The sequence below is a fragment of the Fukomys damarensis genome, unplaced genomic scaffold, assembly GCF_012274545.1.
Source record: "Fukomys damarensis isolate Sample0158 unplaced genomic scaffold, DMR_v1.0_HiC HiC_scaffold_16, whole genome shotgun sequence".
NCBI classification, from domain to species: domain Eukaryota; kingdom Metazoa; phylum Chordata; class Mammalia; order Rodentia; family Bathyergidae; genus Fukomys; species Fukomys damarensis.
In genome coordinates this window covers 111,803,683-111,828,330 of record NW_022900928.1, presented here as the reverse complement: position 1 = coordinate 111,828,330, position 24,648 = coordinate 111,803,683, and the positions used below count along the sequence as shown (strand labels likewise).

The window sequence follows — 24,648 nt, the reverse complement described above, 5'->3', positions numbered from 1 at the left end:
TCGAATAGCTAACACTCAGGTGGTGAAATAGCTTTTAATTTTTATCAAATGAGTTTGAAAATATTAATAAATTGTATTCTCCAAACAAATATATTCAAACAGAAATGAGGTGTTTTATTTGAAGGTAATGGCTTTACCAAATTATGTAGCATTACAATAAGAACAGGTAAGAAATGGCATCGTATTATTTAATTTATAGAGTAAATTTTGTCATTATATAAAGTAGATTTATACTTTGTTAGTCACCGGACAGTTAAACTACCTTTCCAATATTTTTTCACTATACAATGGTAGTCTTTGTACTTAACATGCCATTTAAGGCACTGAACTCTTAATAACAACTCAAGAAAAAAAAAGTCTAACATGTTGTATTAGGGAGCTAGTTGACTTTCATATAAAACATTGAAACACAAATGCTTTAAACTCTAAGTTTGAGCTTAGATAATTCAGGCATCGTTAGTAATTAAATGAATCATCAGGTTAGAAATTACTAAGCATTTTGAACATCACTAACCTGAGATGTTACATTTACTGACATTGGAAAATTTTTGTCAATTTTGAAACACAAATGAATTTAGAGTTAACAAATTCTCTTGTATTTATATAATTGATGTATACTAAAAACACAAACTTCTGGAGAAACCATTGCAGCAGTGTTCCATTAACAAATATTAAGAAAGTATTTGTAAAACACTATCATATTTGCTATTTTGCAGGCCTGTATGAATTTCAATGACAGTGGAGCTTGTGTTACTCAATGTCCCCAGACCTTCGTCTACAACCCAACCACCTTTCAACTGGAGCACAACTTCAATGCCAAGTACACATATGGAGCGTTCTGTGTCAAGAAATGCCCACGTAAGTGACAGGACATGAATAGCTTCATTAATTAGAACATTGGTTGAAAATGAATGAATTTCATGTAAATTAATTCGAATTTGGAACTTGAACAGTATCGGAAATTACTTTGGGTGTGGGTAATATCACTCCCACTTCACAAATAAGGAAACTAACATTCAAAGATATTCAAATGATTGGTTTAAAGTTCATAACAAAGAAGCAGCATGTTTGAAACTAAAGAGCTGTTAACATTAGAATTCTTGTTATTTTTACCATATGTCAGTGTCTTTGAAGACTGTGCTGTTTCTCGGAAAGATTAAGTCAAATAAGTAGCTACATGCAGTGTAATAAATAGAGTCCAATTCCAATAAGAATGCATTTCTTTCTAAATTTGTTACTGATAATTTACCCTAGAGTATTTATTATTACAATTTTAATATCAAATCTGACTTAAAAAAACAACAAATAAAAAGAATGTGCTAAGGGATCTTTTGCAAACTGAAAGCTCAAACTGGGGATTCAAAGTGATGAGCATAACTCAAGTATTCAGGGTAACATCTGATTTTCTTGAATCAATTTCTTTGATTTGACTGGGAAAGAGGCTTTCCTCAATGTTTTACTTAATGAAAAGGCAATAAAATAAAATATAATAAAATCATATTTTTCACATGCTTATGTAAATAAAGACTTAAAAATCTACCGAATACAGATATGATAACTCACAAACTTCTTTATTGGATTAATATATGGTCTATATATTATATATATATTATATATTATATATATCTTATATATTATATATATGATATGACAATGAACATATATACTCTAAAAATAATAACATATAAAATTATAGATTAATTTATCAACTAATAACAAATGCTGGCAGGGTTGTGGGGAGATAGAAATCCTTTTTCATTGTTGGTGGGAGTGCAGACTGGTGCAACCACTGTGGAAATCAATATGGAGATACCTCAAACAACTAGGATTAGAATTCCTACTTGACCCAGCTATCCCCCTCCTGGGTATCCTCCCAAAACAATTAAAAGAATAATACCACAGTGATATATGCACACTTATGTTTATAACGGCTCAGTTTGTAATAGCTAAAATTTGGAGACAGCCCAATTATCCATCAGCTGGAGACTGGATAAAGAAGACGTGGTTTTTTAATAAAATGGAACGCTACTCAGCCATAAACAATAAGAAACTAGAGACATTTATAGCTAAGTGGATGCACAATGAGGCCGTACTCTTAAGTGAAAGTAATAGAACACACATGCATAAATACCGAATAGTTTCTCTTGAGTGAAAAATTCAGAGTGTAAATAAGGATCAAAATATAGGGCTGGGGATTTAGTTCAGTGGTTTGGTGGCCTGCTTGCAAGGACCTGAGGTCGATCCCCAGTACCAAAAACAAAAACAAAACAAAATATATAATTGATATTTTGTAATAGGAAGAAAAGGTCTAAAAGAGTAGCGAAGTGAGAGGGGTAGGGGAAAGGAAGAAAGGGAGAAGAAAAAAAATATGTAAAAAGGAAAAACATGGAAACTAAGTCTTTGCAAATAGGAAAGGGTGGAGGGGGTGAAGGGAGCGCAGGGGTATGGGGAAAAAATAAGAACCAATATACATCATGTAAAGATACAAGAACCCAAAGATGAATGTAACTGTGCTGTATACCTAAAATGTACTAATAAACTGAATAAAGATAAAAAATAATTTATAAACTGTGGCACTGACTACTGTCACATTTAAATCTCTGCTGCACCTTGCTTGAAGGGCTTAGTTTACCAAATCAGAGCTGAGTTAGAAAAATAAAGACATTTATTTTCTAAGTACAGATCTACAATACCAAATCGCAAATTCTAAAATATAAAAACTCTAAATAACACAAATTTTAGAAATTAATTTGACTGGTGTTCAAATCCTGAATTTAATTGACATAGGCTGCTCAAAATCTCTATAAATACAAAAGTGTTTGACCTTGCAATATTGCCATAACTTGATGTAGAAATATAAAAAAATTAACTATGCAATATTGCCGAGACCTTGCAGAAAAGATGGCTACTCGGCATTTTGTGTATGTACTTAGAGTAGTTTGGGTTCCCCTGGAAGAGATGTTAAGTTATTAGCAAGAGTTCTAGGATTCCATACTTGTGGAAGAAGGCACGGAAACAGGATTGGAATTTGTTGCCATCTCAGCAAAGGGTCTCTTATGGTGGATACTCTTTGTGGCTAACTTGTGATCTAAAATGCACTTTGCGCTTACTCCCATGGGTTTCTACTTATCCCTCTATTCCAGGTTTGCTATATTTCCAGATTTTTCAGTGTGTTTTTTAGCTCCAAGCAAGCCACTGCTCATGAGTATGTATACACATTCTAAATGAAGGCCACTTCTTCTTTCTCCACACAAAGGAAGTGGACCATTACGTTATGTAGAATCATGCCCTTTGGTAGGATTTTATCTTGTCTGTGTCTTTCAAGTCCATTCCTAATGGAGGCCACCCGGAAGCTGCCATCCAGTTTTAGCATGCACTCCCATACTAATTGTAGCTGGTCGTGTAATCTTCGTAGAGCCTGAGGAAGGAGCTGAGTGACTGCTGACACGGTTCACCTGTGCCTACATGTTCTTCCCCTGTTCACGTCCAAACTCAAATGAAGTGCTTCAGTTTCATTGGCTTACTCTCGCATCTGTCCAACATTATGAAATCATGATTCTAACGAAACCTTGTTCATAACGGACATTTCTGGCCCCCAGTTCAATCACTGACTTATGGTCAGGTGGCCCATCTCTACTAGGACCCGGAAGTATGTCAAACAAGAGCTTTTTTATTAAATAGTATACAATTCTATGCTACAGTCGGCATGGCTTTGCTCTGGAAACCTAAAGCTCTCTATTGTTTGTCCAGTTGGCACTTGCCATCACTCCACATCGTATGTACTCCCACCATACCCTCATCCAATATCATAGAGTGTCTTGGGTCTTCTGACCCAAGTGGGAGAATTGCCTACACCTTATGCTTCTGGCTGTGGGCACCCTTCAAGTCAGATGACTCGTCTCCTAAACATTTTACCAAAGTTTAATAAGATGCTCCTTGTCTGCTTGGTATACCTTTTGTAAAGTCTATCTTTCAATTTCACTTTGTTTCTTCCTATAAAAATAGGAAAGAGCTTCTGCGGCACTCCATTGAAACAGAGCACATTTTAAACATTTTCTCCTGGGTCTGAAGTACACTCACTGGATCCAAGGCAGTTTAACTTAAGCTTCATTTGTGCTTCATGAACTTGAAGTATTTTTAGACCTCAAACTTGTATCATGACATGAAATGAAGTGGAACTATTGAGAAACACAAACTAAATGTCATGTAGTTTCCTGAGTCTATAAAAGAAATCCACTCTATCTTGGGGGCAATTCAGGCTGTGGAGCAGTAGTCAAGCGAGTATTAGTGGTTTTTAACACACACTGCGCTAAGATTTGAATGTGAGCTCTTGAAAATGCTATTTTAGTTTCAGATATTTGGACAAAGAATTGTTTTGGGGGAAGACACATGTACACCATCAGAGTTGTTAATCATCTTCAAACCCTAAAATATGCTGTTTTAAACTTGATGGCTGAACATTAACATTATTTCTTACTTTACCTTTTTTTTAAAAAAAAAAATCAGATAACTTTGTGGTAGATTCCAGTTCATGTGTACGTGCCTGCCCTAGTTCCAAGATGGAAGTAGAAGAAAATGGGATTAAGATGTGTAAACCTTGCACTGATATTTGCCCAAAAGGTAAGTAATAGTTTAGTGTACAAGTATTTTTGTTAGAGCAGAGATATATACCATGATTTTCATTTACTTTGCAATAGGTCAATCAAGTTAAGCTCCCATTATAAACCCATTTCCACAGTGATACACACACACACACACACACACACACACACACACACTACCTGTGACTTTGGATAATTCCGTAAAGTATCAACTAACTGTATATCATTGGTTTTGAATGATATGAATAGAAGAATCTAGATAAAACTCCAAGTTAACTTTGACAGGAATACAGAAATAAAATTACATTTTGTTTTACCGGTAAGAAATATTTGAAGTTTTGCCCCAAACAAGGATTTATGTGCTTATTTTATTATCATGACCCATAGTCATCGCTTCTTACTGTACACAAAATGATCTGCCAGTTGTCAACAGGAAAGCAAAGGGGCTTGCAGCATGACATTTAGTCTCCACGTCTTAAAAATATTTTGAAGATATATAAAACAATGGCAAGCAAATTTATTATAAGTGTTAAACAAATGTTGCAGATAATTCATGTTGTAGAATTTTTGTGGGGGAAGAAACCTCTTCCAACCATGAATGCTTAAATTCCTCACCAGAGTGAAACTTAAATTAAGCAGGACCAAAGGACAGCTCAAATCCCAAATGTTATTAAGCCTTTCAAAGTACTTGGGAGTGCCTTAGAAAAGGGCAAACTTCACCTTAACTTTTAGACTACATCCTATGTGTGTGTGTGTGCATGTGTGCGTGTGTATGTCTTTATCTCTGTCTCTCTTCGTCTTTGTCACTCTGTCATTCTGTTTTTTTCTTTCTCTCTCACTCTGCTTCCCTCTGTCCCTCATTCTTCCTCCCTCTTTCTCTATATTCCATACACACACACTTTTTTTAAAGTACAGCTTCGGAAAGCATAGGTATTTTTAAATTTAAGCTCAAGTATTTGAATAGCCCTGAATGTTGGTAATAGTTCATGCTATCAGTACTCCTTGTTTAATATATATTCTTCATTGGACCTATGTTTTTCAGATTATAGCTTCTAATTAGTAGACAAGTAAATATTTTTACTAGTGTGGTAAACATTTACAAAACATTAAAATAATATTTTATAATGGATTAGAAAATAGGTAATTTCACCTAATCATGGAAAGTATTGTTTGATAATGGTTCTGTTTTAGTTCTATGTGTTATGAATATATACTATATCTTGTTATAAACTATAGTTCTGCAGTGAGCTATGGTCACTGGACTGTAATGCTGGGGCAGTATATTAAAGTAGGCCTAGTAGTGCATAATGAATCAATTTGCTATTTTATTTTTCAGAGACAAATTATAATTCTTTTTATTTAATAATAAAGTATTGTTATTTTACAATGAGAATGAAGTGATGGATTTGTTGGCCAAAGGTCTGTTTTTCAGCCCCTTGACTGTAAGTCTTGTTTCTGTAGCTTGTGATGGCATTGGCACAGGATCACTGATGGCAGCTCAGACCGTGGATTCCAGTAACATCGACAAATTCGTCAACTGCACAAAGATCAATGGGAATCTGATCTTCCTCGTCACTGGCATTCATGGGTCAGTATTCAGATCTCATACAGGATTCTTTTACAAAGTGTGCACAAAGCTGACAAAATTTATGAGCTACGTCAGTTTGGTTCTTCTTTTTTTTATTAATTTATTGGTACATTTTAGGTATACAGTACAGTTATATTCATCATTGGGATCTTGTACCGTTACATGACAGGTCTTGGTTCTCATTATTTTCCCCTTGTCCCTGCCCTCCCTTTACCCCCTCCTTCCCTCCCCGTTTACAAACACTTTATTTCCATTTTTTCATTTTCTCATATCTTAATCCAGGGAAATTTTACCTAATGTTCATGTTCTTTGCCAGCAGAAGCAATAGTCAGATGACCAGCAGGGATGGTACACTGGAGTCCTGGGGTAACCTGCATTTTGAGTAACTACTGTGGTTTAAAAATACAAATTTATATTTAAGTCAAAATATTCATAGGAAAATGGATACATATGAAGATATACTCCTAAGTGAAATAAATAAGTCCCACATGTGTAAATACCAAATAGTTTCCCTGGTGTGAATATTCTGCAACAATGCATAAGATTCTAATGAGATTACTGACATTTAGAAATGGGAGGAAAGGAGCTAAAGGTGTAGGGAAGGTGTGATACGTAGGGGAAGAACAAAAAGGGAAAAGAAAAAAATGTGAGAGAATGAAAAGATGAAAATAAAGTGTTTGTAGATGGGGAGGGGAGGAGGGGGTGAAGGGAGGGCAGAGGTAAGGGGAAAAAAATGAGAATCAAGACTTGCCATGTAAAGGTACATGATCCCAACAATGAATGTAACTGTACTGTATCCCTAAATGTACCAATAAACTCAATAAAAAAAATATATATATATATTTATAGTACGCTCTAAAATAGAGAAAATGTATTTATAGAACATTTTCAATATCTAAGGAATAATATTAATGGATAAGATGTGGGACTATTTTCAGCTTTTCAACTGAATATGTTGAGGCAACATAAATTAATATTCTGTCAGAAAACTCATATAAAGCAAATCAAATAATCTGAAATAAAACTGAGCTGAATTTCTCTGGAGCTTCTTGCAGAAATTCTTTGTTTTCATAGATTGTTTTTCTTAATTTGAGAAGTTAGTACTACTGTAGGAGATCTATTAAGTGCATTTCATTTTGGTAATAAAAATTGTCACATTCTCTGGGCTTCTACATTAGAGAACCACCTGCTGATTTTAACTGGGATGACAATCAAATTGTATTTTTGGATTGTAATAAAAATGTCAATATTTTTACTTTAAATCTTATCTGTCTACATTACTACTTAGTCTCTAAATATTAGCACTACAGGCTATAGATAATGAATATGACTCATATTTCATCTCAAACTCTTACTCTGAACATACATCACATCATTTCTAGAAGCAAAATAGTTGAACACATTAGGAATAAATATATCCAAATATGAACAGCAATAGCAATAGCATAAAATATTCCTTTTTATTCAAAAGACTTGTTTGTGTAACTGCATAAAATATCTCTTTGCTTTAAAATGTAGCTTTTAATGTGGTCCTAATTCATACTATAGTTACATATATGTAATTTCTACTCAGTTTGTTATAATTGGTCCAAGCAGATGTTTTTAAAGATTTTTAAATTGCCTTTAAAAAAATGTAGACTTGGAACCCCTCAGCCACATTGTTACATAGCACTACCCTGTTGGAGATGGGTAGCACTATGCAGTTTTAGATGGGATCTATTCAGTAGACTACCGTAGTCTCTACCTGCATCCTGAATCCATTTGCATTGCTGTCTTTGTCTTTTTTGCCCCACTGGACAAAAGGCCTGGGTTAACAATTCGGAGCATCTTTAAAATTGAATGAGTATATAACATTTAATTAAGCAAAATAAATACATTTTGATTATTTTTAAAAACAAATGTCACCATGGATGAAAGATTAAATTGAAAGATTAATGATGTCTTCCCAGAGATAAAAGAAATACCACATCTACTTGACCATAATTACTTGTTTCCACTTGAAAATAATAAATGTAGTGGCTTCAAGATCCTCAGTGTGGGGAACGATTTGAAGTCATGTTCTCCTGAGTTACATGAGAAAAATGGTTTTCATTGCTATCCAGCCCAACATCCCTCTTTATACCTTAAGCATTTGACACTTCTTTTTCATTTCTGAAATAAAATCTATAAAGAATGCAGCCTACAATATGCATGGTTTTTTAAAATCATTAAAATTCTCTAGATATAATTTAACAATAAGCAAGATAAAACTCATGTATAGTAAAATAGGTATTGACAGAAAAATCCTCAACTTCAATTTATAATGAAAACCTAGATTTATGAGAAATAAGATTAGAAGACATTCTGTGCAAGAAGTGCAGGGAAATAAAAAGCTGATCACAGAATGAAAACCACCAGCCAGACATATTTGATGGATATCAAAAAGAGGAGACAAATAACTTCCATTGAAATGAGGACAACATCACTAGGGAATGACCAAGTATGACTACACATAAAATTTGCCCATATTGCCAGGGATTTAGCTCAGTGGTTTCGCCACCTGAAACGCAAGGTCCCAACTTCAATCCCCAGTACCCCCCCAAAAAATTACACATATGAGTTCCTAAGTATCTGATGTTAATTTTTTTTTCTTTTGAGATGGGGTCTCACTATGTAGTTGAGACTGACCTGGAACTCACTATGTAGCCCAGGCTGGTCTCGAACTCACAGCAATCCTCCTGTCTCACCCTCCGGAATGCTGGGATTACAGGCGTGCGCCACCATGCCTGGCTTATCTGATGTTAATTTTAAGGTTGTATGACGTGAGAGGAAATCCTTCTCTTTAAAAGGCATTTAGCAACCTTCACCTTGCTTTATTACTGAAAATTTACACTGTATTACTTACTGTATCCCTGACTTACTACTACCACTAAAACACTCTACAAATGTCACAAAGCTCCCTTCAGTGGAATGGCACTGCCTCCATGGGACCTCTATAAAACTTTATGCTAAGTAGAAAGATTAGGGAAAGCAACCTGCTAATGGTTAAAGTTCTATGTGTAAAACAAGTTTGAAAAAGACCCCAAGTAGTAAAGTTCAAAATACTGTATTTATTTTAGACTTGGTGCATCATATAATGTATTTTTGAAATTTTGGATTTATAGTGGTTATAAAATGATTTTACACAGTCTCACCAATGACCTATGGCCCATAAAGTGGGAGAAAGTTTAATAAATAAGTGCAAAACAAATTATAACCGTTACTTCATGGGATAAAAATATATTGTGCAGTTGGAAGTGTGCATTTTCTAGTTGGAAGAATAATTCCCAATGCTGTTACAAAATATTAGACTAAGCTAGACTTCTAAGAATCATCTTGCTAATTCACTCAGATGAAAAATGACTTAAAGAAAATCAGCTCATATGGATCAGAAGTAGAAAAGTAAATAAGGTTTATTTTAATAAACAGACCATACAAGTTAGACTTTCTTTGTGGATAGCTTGATGCAGGCAGAGAGTGGAACTGGATTTGCAGCTCCACGATGGGCAGTTTGTGTTAATTGATGGCTGCCCCGTCACATGAAACACAGTTTCTGCCAAACCAAAACTGAGAAATGAATTAATCTTCCCTCTGATTGTTTTGATATTAAAACCGAACCAGGGCCGGGGATTTGGCTCAGTGGTTCCACTGCATGCCTCTCAAGAGCAAGGGCCCAAGTTTGATCCCCATTACAAAAAATAAAAATAAATTATTTTTTTTATTTTATATATATACATATATATATTATAAATTTCTCAGTCCAATACCTGATGTAATTTAAAAATCTTAATAAATGGTGTAAGAGAAAGGGAGGAATGGAACATAGAAAGGGAGAGAGAGAGAGAGAAAGAGAGAGAGAGAGAGAGAGAGAGAATGTGAACAAAATAAAAGCCAAGCAGGAAGAAAATCAGTGCAAAAGAAAAATCTCAGTAACTATGTCTAATTTATAGTTGAGAAAATTGTGCAACAAATATTTTATAGACTTAATAGCCTTTTATATAGTATGTTGAAAAATAAAGGTAAAATTTTCTTTAAGGTATATCATAATTCTTAGTTTAGATAATTATTCGTCCTTAATCATAGCACCTAAACCTGGAATATTTGATGTTGTATAGATGTCACTGTATCTCAAATACAATAGATATGGCATTTTTAGGACAAATATATTGTGGAATATGATATGACCCTTTTAGTCTCATTGATAGCATGAGACATATATTCTGAAGATTTTTCCTAAGGAAGGGATGAACATAAAGTCAATTTTATAAACCAAAGACATATGTATGTATGTGTGTATGATTATATATATAGGTATGTTGATGTTTGTATGTGTAGAGATAAAGAGAGATACAGAGATTTTAATAGAGAATAACAGCAGTTATTATAAACAGAAAACTGTTTTTTTTTTTTTGGTACCAGGGATTGAACTCAGGTCCTTGTGCTTGCAAGGCAGGCCACTGAACTGCTGAGCTAAATCCCTGGCCCCAGAAAACTTCTTGTAAATAAATCTTTTATGTCATTTAATTGCCATTACCCCAATATATTACTATCAAATTTTTAATAAGTATGTATGGTTCATTAAAATAGCTGAGACGATTTCTTTAAATAATGAAAAGGTAAATGTAACTAAATGATATGATTTTCAGAAAAAGGTTCTGCAGAAAATAAATTTACTGACATTTTGTTAGGCAAAATTTCAATGTATAAACTGGCCAGAAAATACATTGGCATGAATGTTTATAGTACAACAGCACCATTGGCAGAAACTAAAATAGGTACTCATTGCTTTATTTAAAATAGAAACCTCAGGAGAAGCTGATTGTTTAGTTATAGGAACATTCCTCCTTCGTGTTATGCCATGTTCAACACCATTCTTGTGCTTGTTCTTAGAAGTGACAAATCCCCCCCACATACACATGCTGATGCTATGTCCCCGTGAGGCCCAGGTGAGGAGAAGTTTACATGACAGACAGCAGTGGTGATAGTCAAAACATGATACTAGGTTTGCTGATCAAATAAAGTGATGCCAGTGAAATTGGGAAAATATGTTTCTTTCTCTGTGTCCTGGGATTAATTTTGGATCACTAAACACAGTGACATGGTAGACATAGTGTTCTTTTGCATGGCTCTGAACTTAGGTAAGAAAGTTCTCAATTTTTATAATATTGTAGATTTCAAGGGGCAGTAGGATGAAACTACTGAGAGGTACTTAGAAGTTGGTAAGTGGAACTCTGTCAACTTATTTTATGAGAGTCTTTAATCCCTAAAATTAAGTATATAAAATTTCTGTGGTCCATTGGGCTTTATGCTAAAAGTCTAGAATACATTTTATTCTGGCAACTTGGAACCATTACAGTAAATGTTTGTTCTGACCCCATTATAGTGTGCTTACCCTGAATGTTGAGTCTTTTTCAGTAAAGCCAGAATATTTGATTATATGATCAGAGTGTTCCACACACTGCTTCTATCAACAAACAACTGTCAAAAGCTCATTTTCCTCCTGCAGAACCTTTGTATGCTTCTGCATACAAAACGTTTTGGATATTAAAACATGACATTAAAATAAGAGCTTTTCTATATGGTCTCCTTCCTAGTCACCAAAAGCATAGCTGTGCATTTCAAATACATTTAGTTATAAATAGAGCAAATTAGCTAGAAAGTTTAATTTAGACTTTAACTTTTTAAGAGATATCAATTTAACATTGAAAAAATTTCTGATCAGTGGTCTGTGTCTGAGTTACAGAGTTTTTGCAGTTGCATCAATATCTAGTTTTTAACATTAAACTCCACTTTAAACTCACTGTACATTGCACTGAATCCACTTCTTAGGTTTAAACAATAATCAAGCAATTTTTTTTAAATGTAAGATAGTTCACAGTATAGAAAATGTTGATGAATCGAGTCCAGAATGTCAGTATAAGGTGGTTCTAGACATTAACTAACAGTCTTTTCAAGATTGTCACGCTGAGATTAAAAGAAAAATAGCCAGTAGATTGAGACTGAAGTTCCCAGGAAATAAAATGTGTAACCATCACTTTGTCGGAGGATCACGGACCACCTGGACTGATAGCCCTATTAGGACTATATCCAAGGGCTCGCTGTATCTACTTTTTTATTTCCCATACCAAAAAGAAAGTTCTCATACACTGGTAAAATACACATGTCCGTAGGAAGAGTAAAACTCATTTCATTGTTACAGCTAGATACATACTCCTAAAAATGACTACTTCATTGTTTTTAGAAGTATTAATTTCTATTGGAAATGTGGTCAATGTATAGAATTTTATCTATTTATAAAAGGCACATATTAATGTGAAGTCTGACATTACCCAGGAAAGTCTTCCAATGTGATAAAACTTTTAAAAAGTATTGTGTACTTCTTAAAATAGTGGTTTGTGTGCTGAGGAGGTTTTGATATTATATTTATGTTTGGTTTAATATTCAAGTATATAATTATATTGCATTATCAATTTTTATTGGAAAAGTGCTTTCTTAAAATAAAAAAGGAAAAGAATAATTAAATATTTGATTTTAAAATTTTAAATGTAGCAGGGCATAGGAACATATGTCTGTAATCTCAGCACCCCGGGAGACTGAGGCAGGAGGATTGCAAGTTCCAGCCCAGCTTTGTCAATTTAGTGATTTATCAAGACCCTGTCGCAAGAAAGGAAAGAAAGAAAGAAAGAAAGGAAGGAAGGAAGGAAGGAAGGAAGGAAGGAAGGAAGGAAGGAAGGAAGGAAGGAAGGAAAAGAGCAGGAAGGAAAGTGCTGTATATATAGCTCAATGTGCAGGCCCTGGCTCCAATACCTAGTACAAAAGAAGAGCAATTTTTGCTCATTTTCAGGTATCTACATATCAATAAATTTGTTAAAATATTATGATTATGCTTTGGGAGATATTTGAAAAATCTCCAAAATTTATATCTTTTGAATCTTGCAAAATGTGTACTTTTTTCAGTTAATATAATTCATTTAAATGGAAGCAAATATTTCCTGTGTTATATTGATGACTATAAATAGAGTAACCAAGTGAATCTAAATGATTTATATGAAGAGTTACAATATTATTCAAATTCACAAATGCAGACACTAAAAAATAAAAAGTTATCGCCTGTATTTCTTAGTACGAGTTACAAGTGCTACTAGCAATTTATACTGTTTTAAGGAGATCCCAAAAACCACTTGTTTTCACCAAGATATTATTTATTTCCAGGCCATTTTCTTCCTGATTAAGGGTAAACCTTTAAAGGTCAAACAAAATAAAATGGCTCATTCACAGACTTGCTGTCTTTGTATTTTCTGTCAGGATGATTGAAAGAGGACATTTTCTGTAGATTTAGAATAACTTTCGATAAAGAACTTATGTTCTATGTCACCAAAATTCTAAAAATATCTTTTAATATCTCACCAAATGGAGGATGCAAAGATTGGCAACACATTGTTAACCTTTCTACTCTAAATTACAATTAAATTTGAATGAAGTAACCTCTGTCTTTTTTTTTTTTCTCTCATATTTTAAAATTTGGCTGAATCTCTTCTTCACTTTCTAGGGATCCTTACAATGCTATTGAAGCTATTGATCCAGAAAAACTGAATGTCTTTCGGACAGTCAGAGAGATAACAGGTACTTTTTAAAGTGCAGTCTTTGTCCTAGACACTTTTTGAATTCAGTGTTTTCCTAAAAATATTAAATAATATTGGCTTTAGCAACTAATTTTTAAAGTGAATTCTAATTTGTATAAATATAATATTATGAGAAATAGGTGTCTTGCTCCTTAGCTTTTGTGCATATTTTGAAAGACCATCAAATTACAAAAATAAGTATCACTGGAATTATGTCATTGCTGCTTTAACGAGTATTTAATAAATAATCTATGATCTTTAAACTCAAATTTTTCAATGATTTTCTAAGGAGTAATATGTAATATACTTTTAGCACATATTTGTTGAGTTCCTAATATCCTCTAGACTGTGGTAACGTGGTTATTGGACTCATAGAAATGAATCAGACATGGATTTACCATTGAACAGTGTGAAATCTAATGAGGAAGACTAGATAATTGTGTAAATGGCCTAGAAGTCAAAGTAAATACTGATGTCATAAAAAACAAATAAAATGATAGAGGATTTCAGAAAAAGGATATTTTTTTCTTTAAACAGCATTTTTACATTCATTAGAATAAATAAATATATATTAAAATTTTAATATATAGTTTTATGATTTCATATGTCTGTAAAAGGATTCTTGATGCTAAACTTTTGATATCAGTTAATTATTCCTTACTTCAGAAACTTGAGATAAGGCGATAAGGCATTCAATCTTGGGAAATATATCATAGAATGCTTTAAAAATAGAAATGTTCAATGCTTTTTACTTTCCTCTCACTTCGTTCAATATATTTTCATCATATACAAGAACAATACCTTTTCTAAGACCATTACGATCTTATTTAGTTGTACTGTCCCTATATCACTCTAGGTTTCTTGAACATACAATCATGGCCTCCAAATATGACTGACTTCAGTGTGTTCTCTAACCTGGTGACCATTGGTGGCAGAGTACTCTACAGGTAGGTGGTATAAGTGTTTACACCTACAGCCAGCCCAGGTGGTAAGAGGAGAATCACATCTACATTAAGTCAAGATGATCAATGTTATTGAATTACTGATTATGGAAACGTGATATTTCTACCTTTAATTGAAACCTCAATGAAAATGTATTTAATGATAACAAAGTATACAAGTAGGTATTTTGGCGAATCAACTGCGTATCACATGATATTTGTGCTTTGCAGGTATGGAATGAAGGATGTGAACCATAGAATTAAACCTTATATTGATTTTATTACTATAACTAAAGATAGAATTGGGTGATTTAATAATGTCTCAGGCATATGAGATATAAATGCTTTTGTACCAGGAGGCTCTGTTTGTGGTACTACCACAAGAACTGGACTATCACTCTGTATGCAGCATTGCTTAATAAATGCTCAGAAATTAGAGCTTATCAGCACTTTGTTATAAAATTTCAGTGTGAATATTTTAAATTCATGTGATAAAAATAAGTAACAATTTAGCCACTACTTTGTTTAGGTTTATCTCAGATATTCTGTTTAAAGTTTTTAATTCATGAATGAATATATGCTGATTTACATAAGGAGATTTTTATTTAATGTTTTTGCTTAAATCTTTAAAAATCTAAATTAATTGCTACCATTGAATATTTTATTGTAAGCCTTTTTAGAAAGTACATTGAATTTTACAATTAAAATCTAATATAGATATGTAAGACTATTTTTAAAGGTAAAAGGAAAGGAACTTAGTAAGGATAGTTAAAATATAAAATATACTTACATGCTATATGTAAATAACTTTTAGTGATCACAAAAAATACTATAAATCAGTCAAAAACATAAATTAATCAAAGCATTTGACATTGTAATAACAAATCAAGGTGGTTATGATGGGAGCAAAAGTTTGAAAGAATAAATTACATTTCAGTATTTATCATTAAATCCCACATATTTTTAATTATTAAAAATACATAAAAATAAAAACAAAAATATCGAGCCAAAAATATTCTAAAAGGTAACAGAAAAATATATTTAAATTACTAGTGAAAAGAAGAGCTTTGATCTCCAAAATGAAAAATAATGTTCATTAGTCAATTGAAAGTTGGGATTGCAGGAAATGTATTTATTCTTTAGGGCACAGAAAAATAATTATTATAATAATATGCACTATATTGAAATAAAAGCAATTTATTTTAAATGATAGCTTACACAGAGTAGTTGTTCTTTAAATTTTAGAATTTTCCCAAGTTATCTAAGCCTTCAGAGTGGGAGATTAATTTCATTCTCACTAAGTTTTACTTTGTCCTAACCTTACTTATATGTGCTTTAGCTATAACAATTTTTTGATTCCTGAGGTATAAAGTTAACTACCTGAGCTGTATCTGCTATATCTATCCAATAAAAGCACATCTTAAATCTGTGACATAGTATAGAATTAGTGTCTCACTTTTGAGAGCTAAACAATCACTCTATAAATACTTATTTAGTCAGTACAGGATTTTGTCACTGAAGAACCTATAATTTAGGATACATGACAGAAGGCAGTGAGTAGATATTTCAGTGGTAAATATAATGAGATGTACATATTGTCAAAACCATGATCCTAAGAAATGAACATTTTGCTTTTAGAAATCAAACTATTTTACAACTGAAAGCATTTTACAAATAAACATGAAGATGTTACTCTGTACATAGATTTATTGATTCAATCTCTGTTTATGTTACATTAACATTCTTTAGAGTAAGATATGACATCCTTATTTTAGTTTAGGAGTGGATTTCATGGCCAGATGATATTTATTTCCATTCCACTTTCCCCTTTCTCTTCTCCAGTGGCCTCTCCCTGCTGATTCTCAAGCAACAAGGTATCACCTCTCTGCAATTTCAGTCCTTGAAGGAAATCAGTGCAGGAAATATCTACATCACTGACAACAGCAACCTGTGTTATTACCACACCATTAATTGGACAACACTCTTCAGCACAATCAACCAAAGAATAGTGATTCGGGATAATAGAAAAGCTGAGAATTGTAGTAAGTACATTATCCATGTACTTAAAACATCGAAACTCGAAAATTGCTCTAGTCTACATCGGCTCACACAATTGACAGTAACAACAGATCAGAAGTGTCACCTTCTTATCCCAACCCTGAAAGAGAGTATTAGTGACACTCGGTAACATGGGATAAAATAATCGGTGTTTGAACATTTCATAACATGCTGCATGTTTACAAATCTTTCCTAATATTAGGAATCCTGTGTAGATATATATTTAGTAGGATTCAATCACTTTGTGGAAATTCATCTTACTGAACTATGTTTGTTGTTTCCTTTTGGTGCATTTGGAATATAGAATATCAGAGTTTTGCTCTTTGGGACCAGTGGGAGAGATGAAGGTGTGCTCCCTTGAAATGTGGAAAAAAAAAATCCTTCCAGAAGTTTACTATCTAAGAAAAATGTTTTTTTTTTATAAATGAATTTATATTGGAAGATAATGATCTCTTTTTTCAGAATTTTTTATGGGTTTTGATCCATTTCATTGCTTCTTTGTTACAGCAAAGGAAATAATGTTTCCCTAGGGCATGTGACTGTACTGTTTCTGTCTAGCAATGATATTAATGTTGCTGGATAGCATGGTTCCTTGCATTAGTAGAAATGAAAATCAAGGCTAAAGCACAAATTACAGGACAAAATTTCATTGGAAAGTTAAAGGGAAAATAAGGAGAGTCCACTTTAAGTAGTTGGAAGAGGGTCATACCTTGATCCAGGTTTTTGACCTGCCCTCTTGCAAAGAAAGGGCTTGAACCTTTCAAGTATTAGCTCTCTGGACATGGACTGGATGATCATTACCTCAGATCTGATGTTATAGCTCTGGAACCCTTATCCTTCATAGCTGAGATCCCTTTCCAGGAGAGAATCCTCTCCACCTCTGGTGATCTCTGTCAAACGGGGTTATCCCTTTCCTGGAGTCTGGGTGATGGATCTCAGGTTTAGGATGATGGCTGGAGGCTTCTGTGTGTAGCTGCATGTCCCTGTAAACTTCTTATCTTCATGTCTTCAATCTTGAAGGGGGAGATGAGATCATAAATTCAGGACTAATTAACCCTGTCCCTAGACAGACACTCCCTAAAAGATTAACATACCCCTATGAGGATTTGAGGAGGGATTTGACCCAAGATTTACAGTGACAAAAGATACAATATGAAGGTCAAGTTTTGTTGTTTTTTTCTTTTAGCACTGGGGATTGAACTTGGGCCCTTGTTCTTTCGAGCCAGGTGGCAGAACCACTGAGTTAAATCCATGCCAAGTTTTGTTGTTTTTAGTTTTTTGTTGGGTGATTGTAGGCCCAACTGAAGAGACATGGTTCTCAGCAACAATGACTTTTAAGTCCCTAATATCCCAGAAGAAAAAACAAATCATGCTTTTAATGAATAGAGCAGGAACGGGTACAGGATTCTTTCTATCCTCATCACTGTGGTGGTCCCTGATGATGTCATGATATTGTCACTTTGATGACTACTACTCGATTCTTTCTGATTTTACTCCTGAGTACACAGACTTCTATCTACATCTTATGAATGCTACTACTTATTATGTAACAATCTGACTTATTCACAGTAAATACTAATTATAAAGACTTGGAATTTAAATGATTTGTTTGCAAATACATAGTCTTGTTATGGGCACGTGATGAGTCAGTTCTTTTGAAAAGTGTTGCTTTCCAGCTGTTGCCTTACTTGTAATCTCATCATCAAGACAATTATCAAGGTATTTAAAAATAATGATAGAGTTCACTTGTGTGTGTTTAAATGCATAGCAGATGACTTTTTAAAATTTAGGTACTCTAGAGGGCAACATTTATTAAGTAATTAGTGAGTTAAGTAATTAGTGAATCAATTTAGTTTTAATATCTCACCTTTTTCCAGAAAGACTCTAAAGCACCTCAAGTTAACAATGTTAAAAAAATATCACTTATAATTTATGAGGAACTCACTTATGTGCTAGCTACTTTCTGACTCTTAAAGTTTTTTTTCCCCCAGAAGAAAAGAGATCTGTTGCAATGTGAGGTTCTTGTTTAAATGAACTTAAATTTGTCTTTCCCACATAGAATCAAGGAATATAAGATCTATTTATATATGAACATATATGTGTTCATATGAAATAGAATTCATCTCTTATTTCCTTAATCTTTGACATTACTGATTCCAAGTTTTCCTTGCTTTTATTCTAATATTTAAGCTTCTTACCCTACATTTCTCTAAGTATGTGTGCAGACATATCCCAAAGTAGATGGTGCATGACTGTTCAACTCTGTTTAGAAATAAACATCTTTATGTGATCCTTTTGCAAATCCTACCAACATGCCTATCTTTTAAAACTTTTACACCTGAACAAATAAAAATGGGAAGAAGAAAATATAGAAAGAAATTAAATGTAGAAAAGCAAAATGAGAAAAAGGGGAGTTTTCAAAAATTATTTTGTATCTTTTAATGACCTGTAAATTTTTCAAACAACCATAAGAGAATAAGTAGTAATAAAAATGGCAATACATTAAAAAATCAAAGATGATCTTAAATTTTCAGTATTAGGCCTCTGGGATTAAGTTTAATTAGCTTAAGTCAATGCACATATTTTCCACGCCTGTATATTTATATTTTACTTTTTAGTTTGAGAAACAGATGAAGCACTTAGGAGAAATATAGTTTTATGTACTACAGCATAAAATCAAGCATATAATTTTTCATTTTTAACATCTGAGAATGAGTACACTTTGCATGAAATTCATTTATCAAAATTCAGACTACAGTCTTACTGCACATTGCATTCATGAAATTCTGTAGTTTCAGAAGTATAATTATCTGGGAACCATGACTTCAGAGATGATGCTGTTGATATTTATAACGAGCCTACAAGTGGTTCATCACATGAGATAAAAATCTTGTCATCCATATTACTATCTGCAATGTGAAGATCCAAATGTTTTCTTTTGCATTGTACATATTGGATTTTAACACATTCTTTCTGTATTCACACACACACACATGATATGTTCATTCCTTATAATACGTTTATGCAAATTTAGCATACATGTGTGTTGTTATATTTACATGCAATATAGATGGACGTACACAAGCCCAGAATGGATATATATGCACCTGGACTCATAAATACCTCACTGTCTCCCTTGCCCCACAATGCCATCATTATAAAATACTCTGATCTAAATCTGGGAGTTGTTTTGTTAACTTAAAGTAAAAAAAAAACACCCTTCATTTATAACAGTGGCTTTTGGAATTCAACATGACTCAAAACAGTACTGACAATAAAAAGAAAATGTCACTGCACCTATAAAGGGTGACAGTGGCTTGAGCAGTCACTCCTTTTAAGTCAGAACTTTCAAAGCAGACTTTGTGGTTTACAGAAATTGAGAGTGAGAGAAACTCTAGGTAGTGAAAAGCTAAAACACTTTCTTGTCTCCTTCCTTTATGTGACTATGGTATTAACAAAATGACAGTGTTAGGTGGAAGAAGTTTAGTGGAGGTTAATAAAAATATTGAAGTTTTCTTTAAAAAAGATTTCACCAGGAAATTTTAAAGCTAGAAAAAATAATTAAAGGTAGAGATAAGTGTTATACCAACTTTTCAAAATCCAGGTTACACTAAAACACATATACCTCATATCTTAAAAACATGTGTTGGGGCCAAGGATTTAGCTCAGTGGTTCCATCAAGGGCCTTGCAAGTTCAAGGGCCTAAGTTCAAGGGCCTAAATTGGATTCCCAGTACCAAAAAAATAAAATAAAATAAATAAAATAAAATAAAATACATTTTTTGTTATATGGCTAGACATGATATATAAAACAAAACAATTCATTGTAGATTTTCAAAATGGAAATGTGTTTATATTTTCTAATTATAACAATACTTTTCATATTATTCGAATTCAAAACAATAAAACATTTATAAAGAGGATATAATTTTGGTATGTTATATAATAATTGAAAGATAGTAGAACATATTTTCAAATATGAATGGGATCATACCATATACACTTAAATACTATTTAGCCATCTATCTCTTTTACTTAATGTATTATGAGCATCTCCCATTTTGAAACATAGAGCTCTGTGTTATTCTTTTAAAAACTTCAGATGTTTTCTTGAATAAATGCCAAATTAACATAATTTGAATTATTTTCCATTTTCATATTATTATTATCACCATAATGTGGATCTTAATTCATAAAACATGTTACACTATGCAATTATGTCCTGAGGCTAAAAACTCAGAAGAAGTGGAAGTTCTGTGGAATTCAAGCAACATAAAAATTTTGTACTGTTGCAATATCATCCTTCAAATATACTGGTTTAGTTTACATTTGTTTAAAGTCTGTATGATAGAAATAGAAGTATTTTTGACCTCTCTTTACAGAATGTCCATGGTTCTAAGTTTCAGTGATCTTAAAGAAGAAAAATAATTTTTTTTTATGGTCCCAAGTTCAATCCCTAGCACCAAAAAAAAATGATTTTTTTTAATATTTGAATGTTTTGGATTAACATTGAGCATTTTTATATGCTATTGATCATTTATACTTTATATCTTATATATTATTTTATCTATCAACTGTATTTGCTTTCAATTTTAGAATTCCCTCTTTTCTTCCCATTTGAAAGAAGTGTTCACATGAGATTTGATGGAATGAACTAAGCCAGAGCCTAATGCCTTGTGTTTGTGTGTGTGTGTGTGTGTGTGTGTGTGTGTGTGTTTGTTTTTGTTTTTTTGTTTTCTGGTACCGGGGCTTGAACTCAGGACCTTGTGCTTCAGAGGCAGGCACAGGGCCACTGAGATAAAAACCCAGCCCCTTAACTTTTTTTTTTGGCCTTGTGTTTTAATATTTTCTTCATTGAATGCCTGGCTCAAAGATTATGCTATATATCACTGAACTGCTGCAGCTGTTGTCATTGTTATTGTTACCATATAATTATGTTCTTTTCCTATTAAAATAGATCATAAATTTTATACTCATATATACGTATATGGCGAAAAGATGAAATACTTAATACTACATAATGAAAAATTCCTTTATGAGGGGAATGAGAAACCACAGAGCAATATCAAGGGTTTATTTTTAAGCAGAAGGAAAATTCACTTCATTAAATTGGTGAACTATAATTTTGCAAGAAGCACATCAAGTAGGAATAGATTTAAAAGGAATAAGAGTGGTTATTAGGAGGAGGCTAGAGATGTTAAAATAATATCTAGAGATTGTAAGTGGACAAAAAAAACTGTGTTCAAGAATCCCTTTTAAAAATATCCCTCTCTTCTAACTGAAACATCTTAAAAATTGTGATAAGTAACAAACTTAGTGCTTGAAAAAAATCCACTAAGTACAAATTTCCACTAAGTAAGGTTGAGATTAATGGTTCAGGAGAAACATATTTGGTGAGGAATATATTTGTTTACGTAAAAGTCTATGTGAGATTGGCGCTAGAACTCTCCCAGAAACTAAAATCCTGGAGTGCTTAAGTGCCTTATATACAGTGGCAGAGTATGTGCGTGCCCTCCTGTATACTTGATATCATTTCTAATTGACTTAAAATACCCCACACAATGTAAATAATATGTAAATAGCTGTGCTATTTTGTTTAGGAAATAAGTTAAAAACTCTGTATATGTTCAGTATATGTGCAATTTAAGAAAAAAAATTTATTAAACAGAGTCTTGCTATGTAGTCCAGGCTGCCTTGGAACTCTCAGTGATCCTCCTGCCCAGCCTCCCAAGTGCTGGGGTTATAGGCTTGTTTCATCACACCTGACAATTTTGTTTGATCTGTGGTTGATAGATTCTGCAAATGCATAGGGCCAATCATATACATTTTTTAATACCTATAATTTGATGTTCCTCAATTTAATGGTAGAAGACCTACCTCATTGAAAGTGAGAAATCTAGAAATGAGAATTACAAATCTGTATTTAATTGCTAGTAACTAAACTCTCTGGATGATCACATGATCCAGTTTTCACAATGTGTTCAGAATTCAACTCAGGAGTTAATGAGCAAGGAATGGAAGCTGTCTCTATTTATTTTTCTCTGGTAACTGTGAGAATAATAAGAAACTTTTATAAGCACTTTATTTATTATCATAAAATATTTTGGCTCCCTATAAAGCCACAATACAATTGCTATTACTATTATCATCTGTAATACATTTTTTGTTACATAAAATGAATTTTGATTATAAATTAAGATTTGCTGTTTTAAGAAAATATTGTGAAGGTGGGAAATTTTCTCTTTTGGTTGCGTTGAATTTGTACACTCCTGTTTCTGCCCACACTGTCTGGTAAATGTACATTTACAAGCAATACATTGCCTGCCAGATTAGCGAAATCATCCTTTGAGCCAAATAGCCTGTCTTTTTGGGGGAATCAGTGAACTCTGCTACACATTTTACTAATCACATAATTTAGAAAATAGCGAGCTCTTCTAAATTATCAGAAGGTAGAAAATTTTAATTATTATTCTAAGATGTCCTTGTTTAAACTACCAAAGTAATATATCAATATACTGTTCTTTGTAAAAAAAAAATTCAAATAAGAGTTTCTTGTTGTATATGAAACAGCACAATGTCTAATTACTAACAATGGTACAAAATGTTCTCTATGTTCCTATCAAAAGGGTAATAAACAGGTGCTGTTGTCTATTAGTTGCAGAAACGATGCCCCTTCTATTTTATAATGGAGAAATTCTGAAGGCATCCAGGACCTCTCAACAATAAAAGCTGGAATTACTGTTGGCTTTAGGCTTCATCACAGATGGCAATACTTTAACCTTAGTCGCCTCTAGATCCATGCTTACAAAATTTTAAAATTAAAACATTTAACAATTAAACATACAATATTCTCAGTTCCAATTTCCAGAGATTCTTACAGAGTGTTGTGAGTTATACTGTACACCTCCAGAAGATATGCTACATTTCCAACCTCTTGCACATGTGGATGCAGCATTATTTGAAGATGTAATTAAAATGTAAGTTAAGATGGGTTTATATGGATAGAGTGGGTGCTTCACCCAGGGTCAAATATTCTTCCCAGATGAGAAGAGACACAGAGACAGAGAAAAAGACGGAGGAGGACACCATGTGAAAGCACGGAAGGCAGCCCTGTGATGATAGGGTGGGGGCTGTGGGTGTGCACTGGAGACGTTAGCTGCAAACCAAGGGACACCAAGGACTTCACCACCCACCAGAAACAAGGAGACAGGCATGGAAGATCCTTCCCCTGCTGTGCTGAGGACAGCCTGACAACACTGTGATTTTGTACCTCTGGCTTCCCAAGACTGTGAAGGAATAAACTTCTGCTTTTGCAAGCACCCTGTTGGAGACACTTTGAAAGAGAGAGTGATATGAGGTCCCAAATTATGCATTTTTCACCCACTAGCAGATCATCCTGAGACAGGAGTCTGTGGGAAATCCCTTGGGAAACTCTAACTCTTCTCCTATTCTTCTCTCTTGTGACAATCAGAGGTATATTTAAAAGCATTTAATTTCTTCCCAGGAGGGATTGTCCCTTCAAAAAGGACTCATGACAGGAAAATTTACAGAAGAATAATTTAAAAGCATAGATTTCACAAAAGTTTTGGAAGGAAAAGATGAAAATTGAACTAAATTTAAATGACATCTTGTAAGTAGTCTACTTTTTTTCATTTACTTATAATAATCCACACAATACAAAAAAGGATTATAATTATAGTACTACATATTGTGCCACTCAATTTTATACAATTGAGAGTTTCCACAAAATATTTGTGGATTTATTCTAATTTTTTATAGTTCATGTGCCTTCTGAAAGATTTTATGATGTGCTCAGTATTC

General features: G+C 33.2%; 1 protein-coding gene across 1 annotated transcript in view; it reads left to right on the top strand.

The window, feature by feature from the left end:
• Positions 1 to 24,648, top strand: part of Erbb4 (erb-b2 receptor tyrosine kinase 4) — a 689,271-nt gene that overhangs the window by 386,015 nt on the left and 278,608 nt on the right. The window contains exons 6-11 of the mRNA XM_033764601.1: positions 717 to 858; positions 4,507 to 4,620; positions 6,063 to 6,189; positions 13,757 to 13,830; positions 14,686 to 14,776; positions 16,613 to 16,812. Coding sequence (XP_033620492.1) covers positions 717 to 858; positions 4,507 to 4,620; positions 6,063 to 6,189; positions 13,757 to 13,830; positions 14,686 to 14,776; positions 16,613 to 16,812 — 748 coding nt within the window. The remainder of the gene's footprint in view (positions 1 to 716; positions 859 to 4,506; positions 4,621 to 6,062; positions 6,190 to 13,756; positions 13,831 to 14,685; positions 14,777 to 16,612; positions 16,813 to 24,648) is intronic.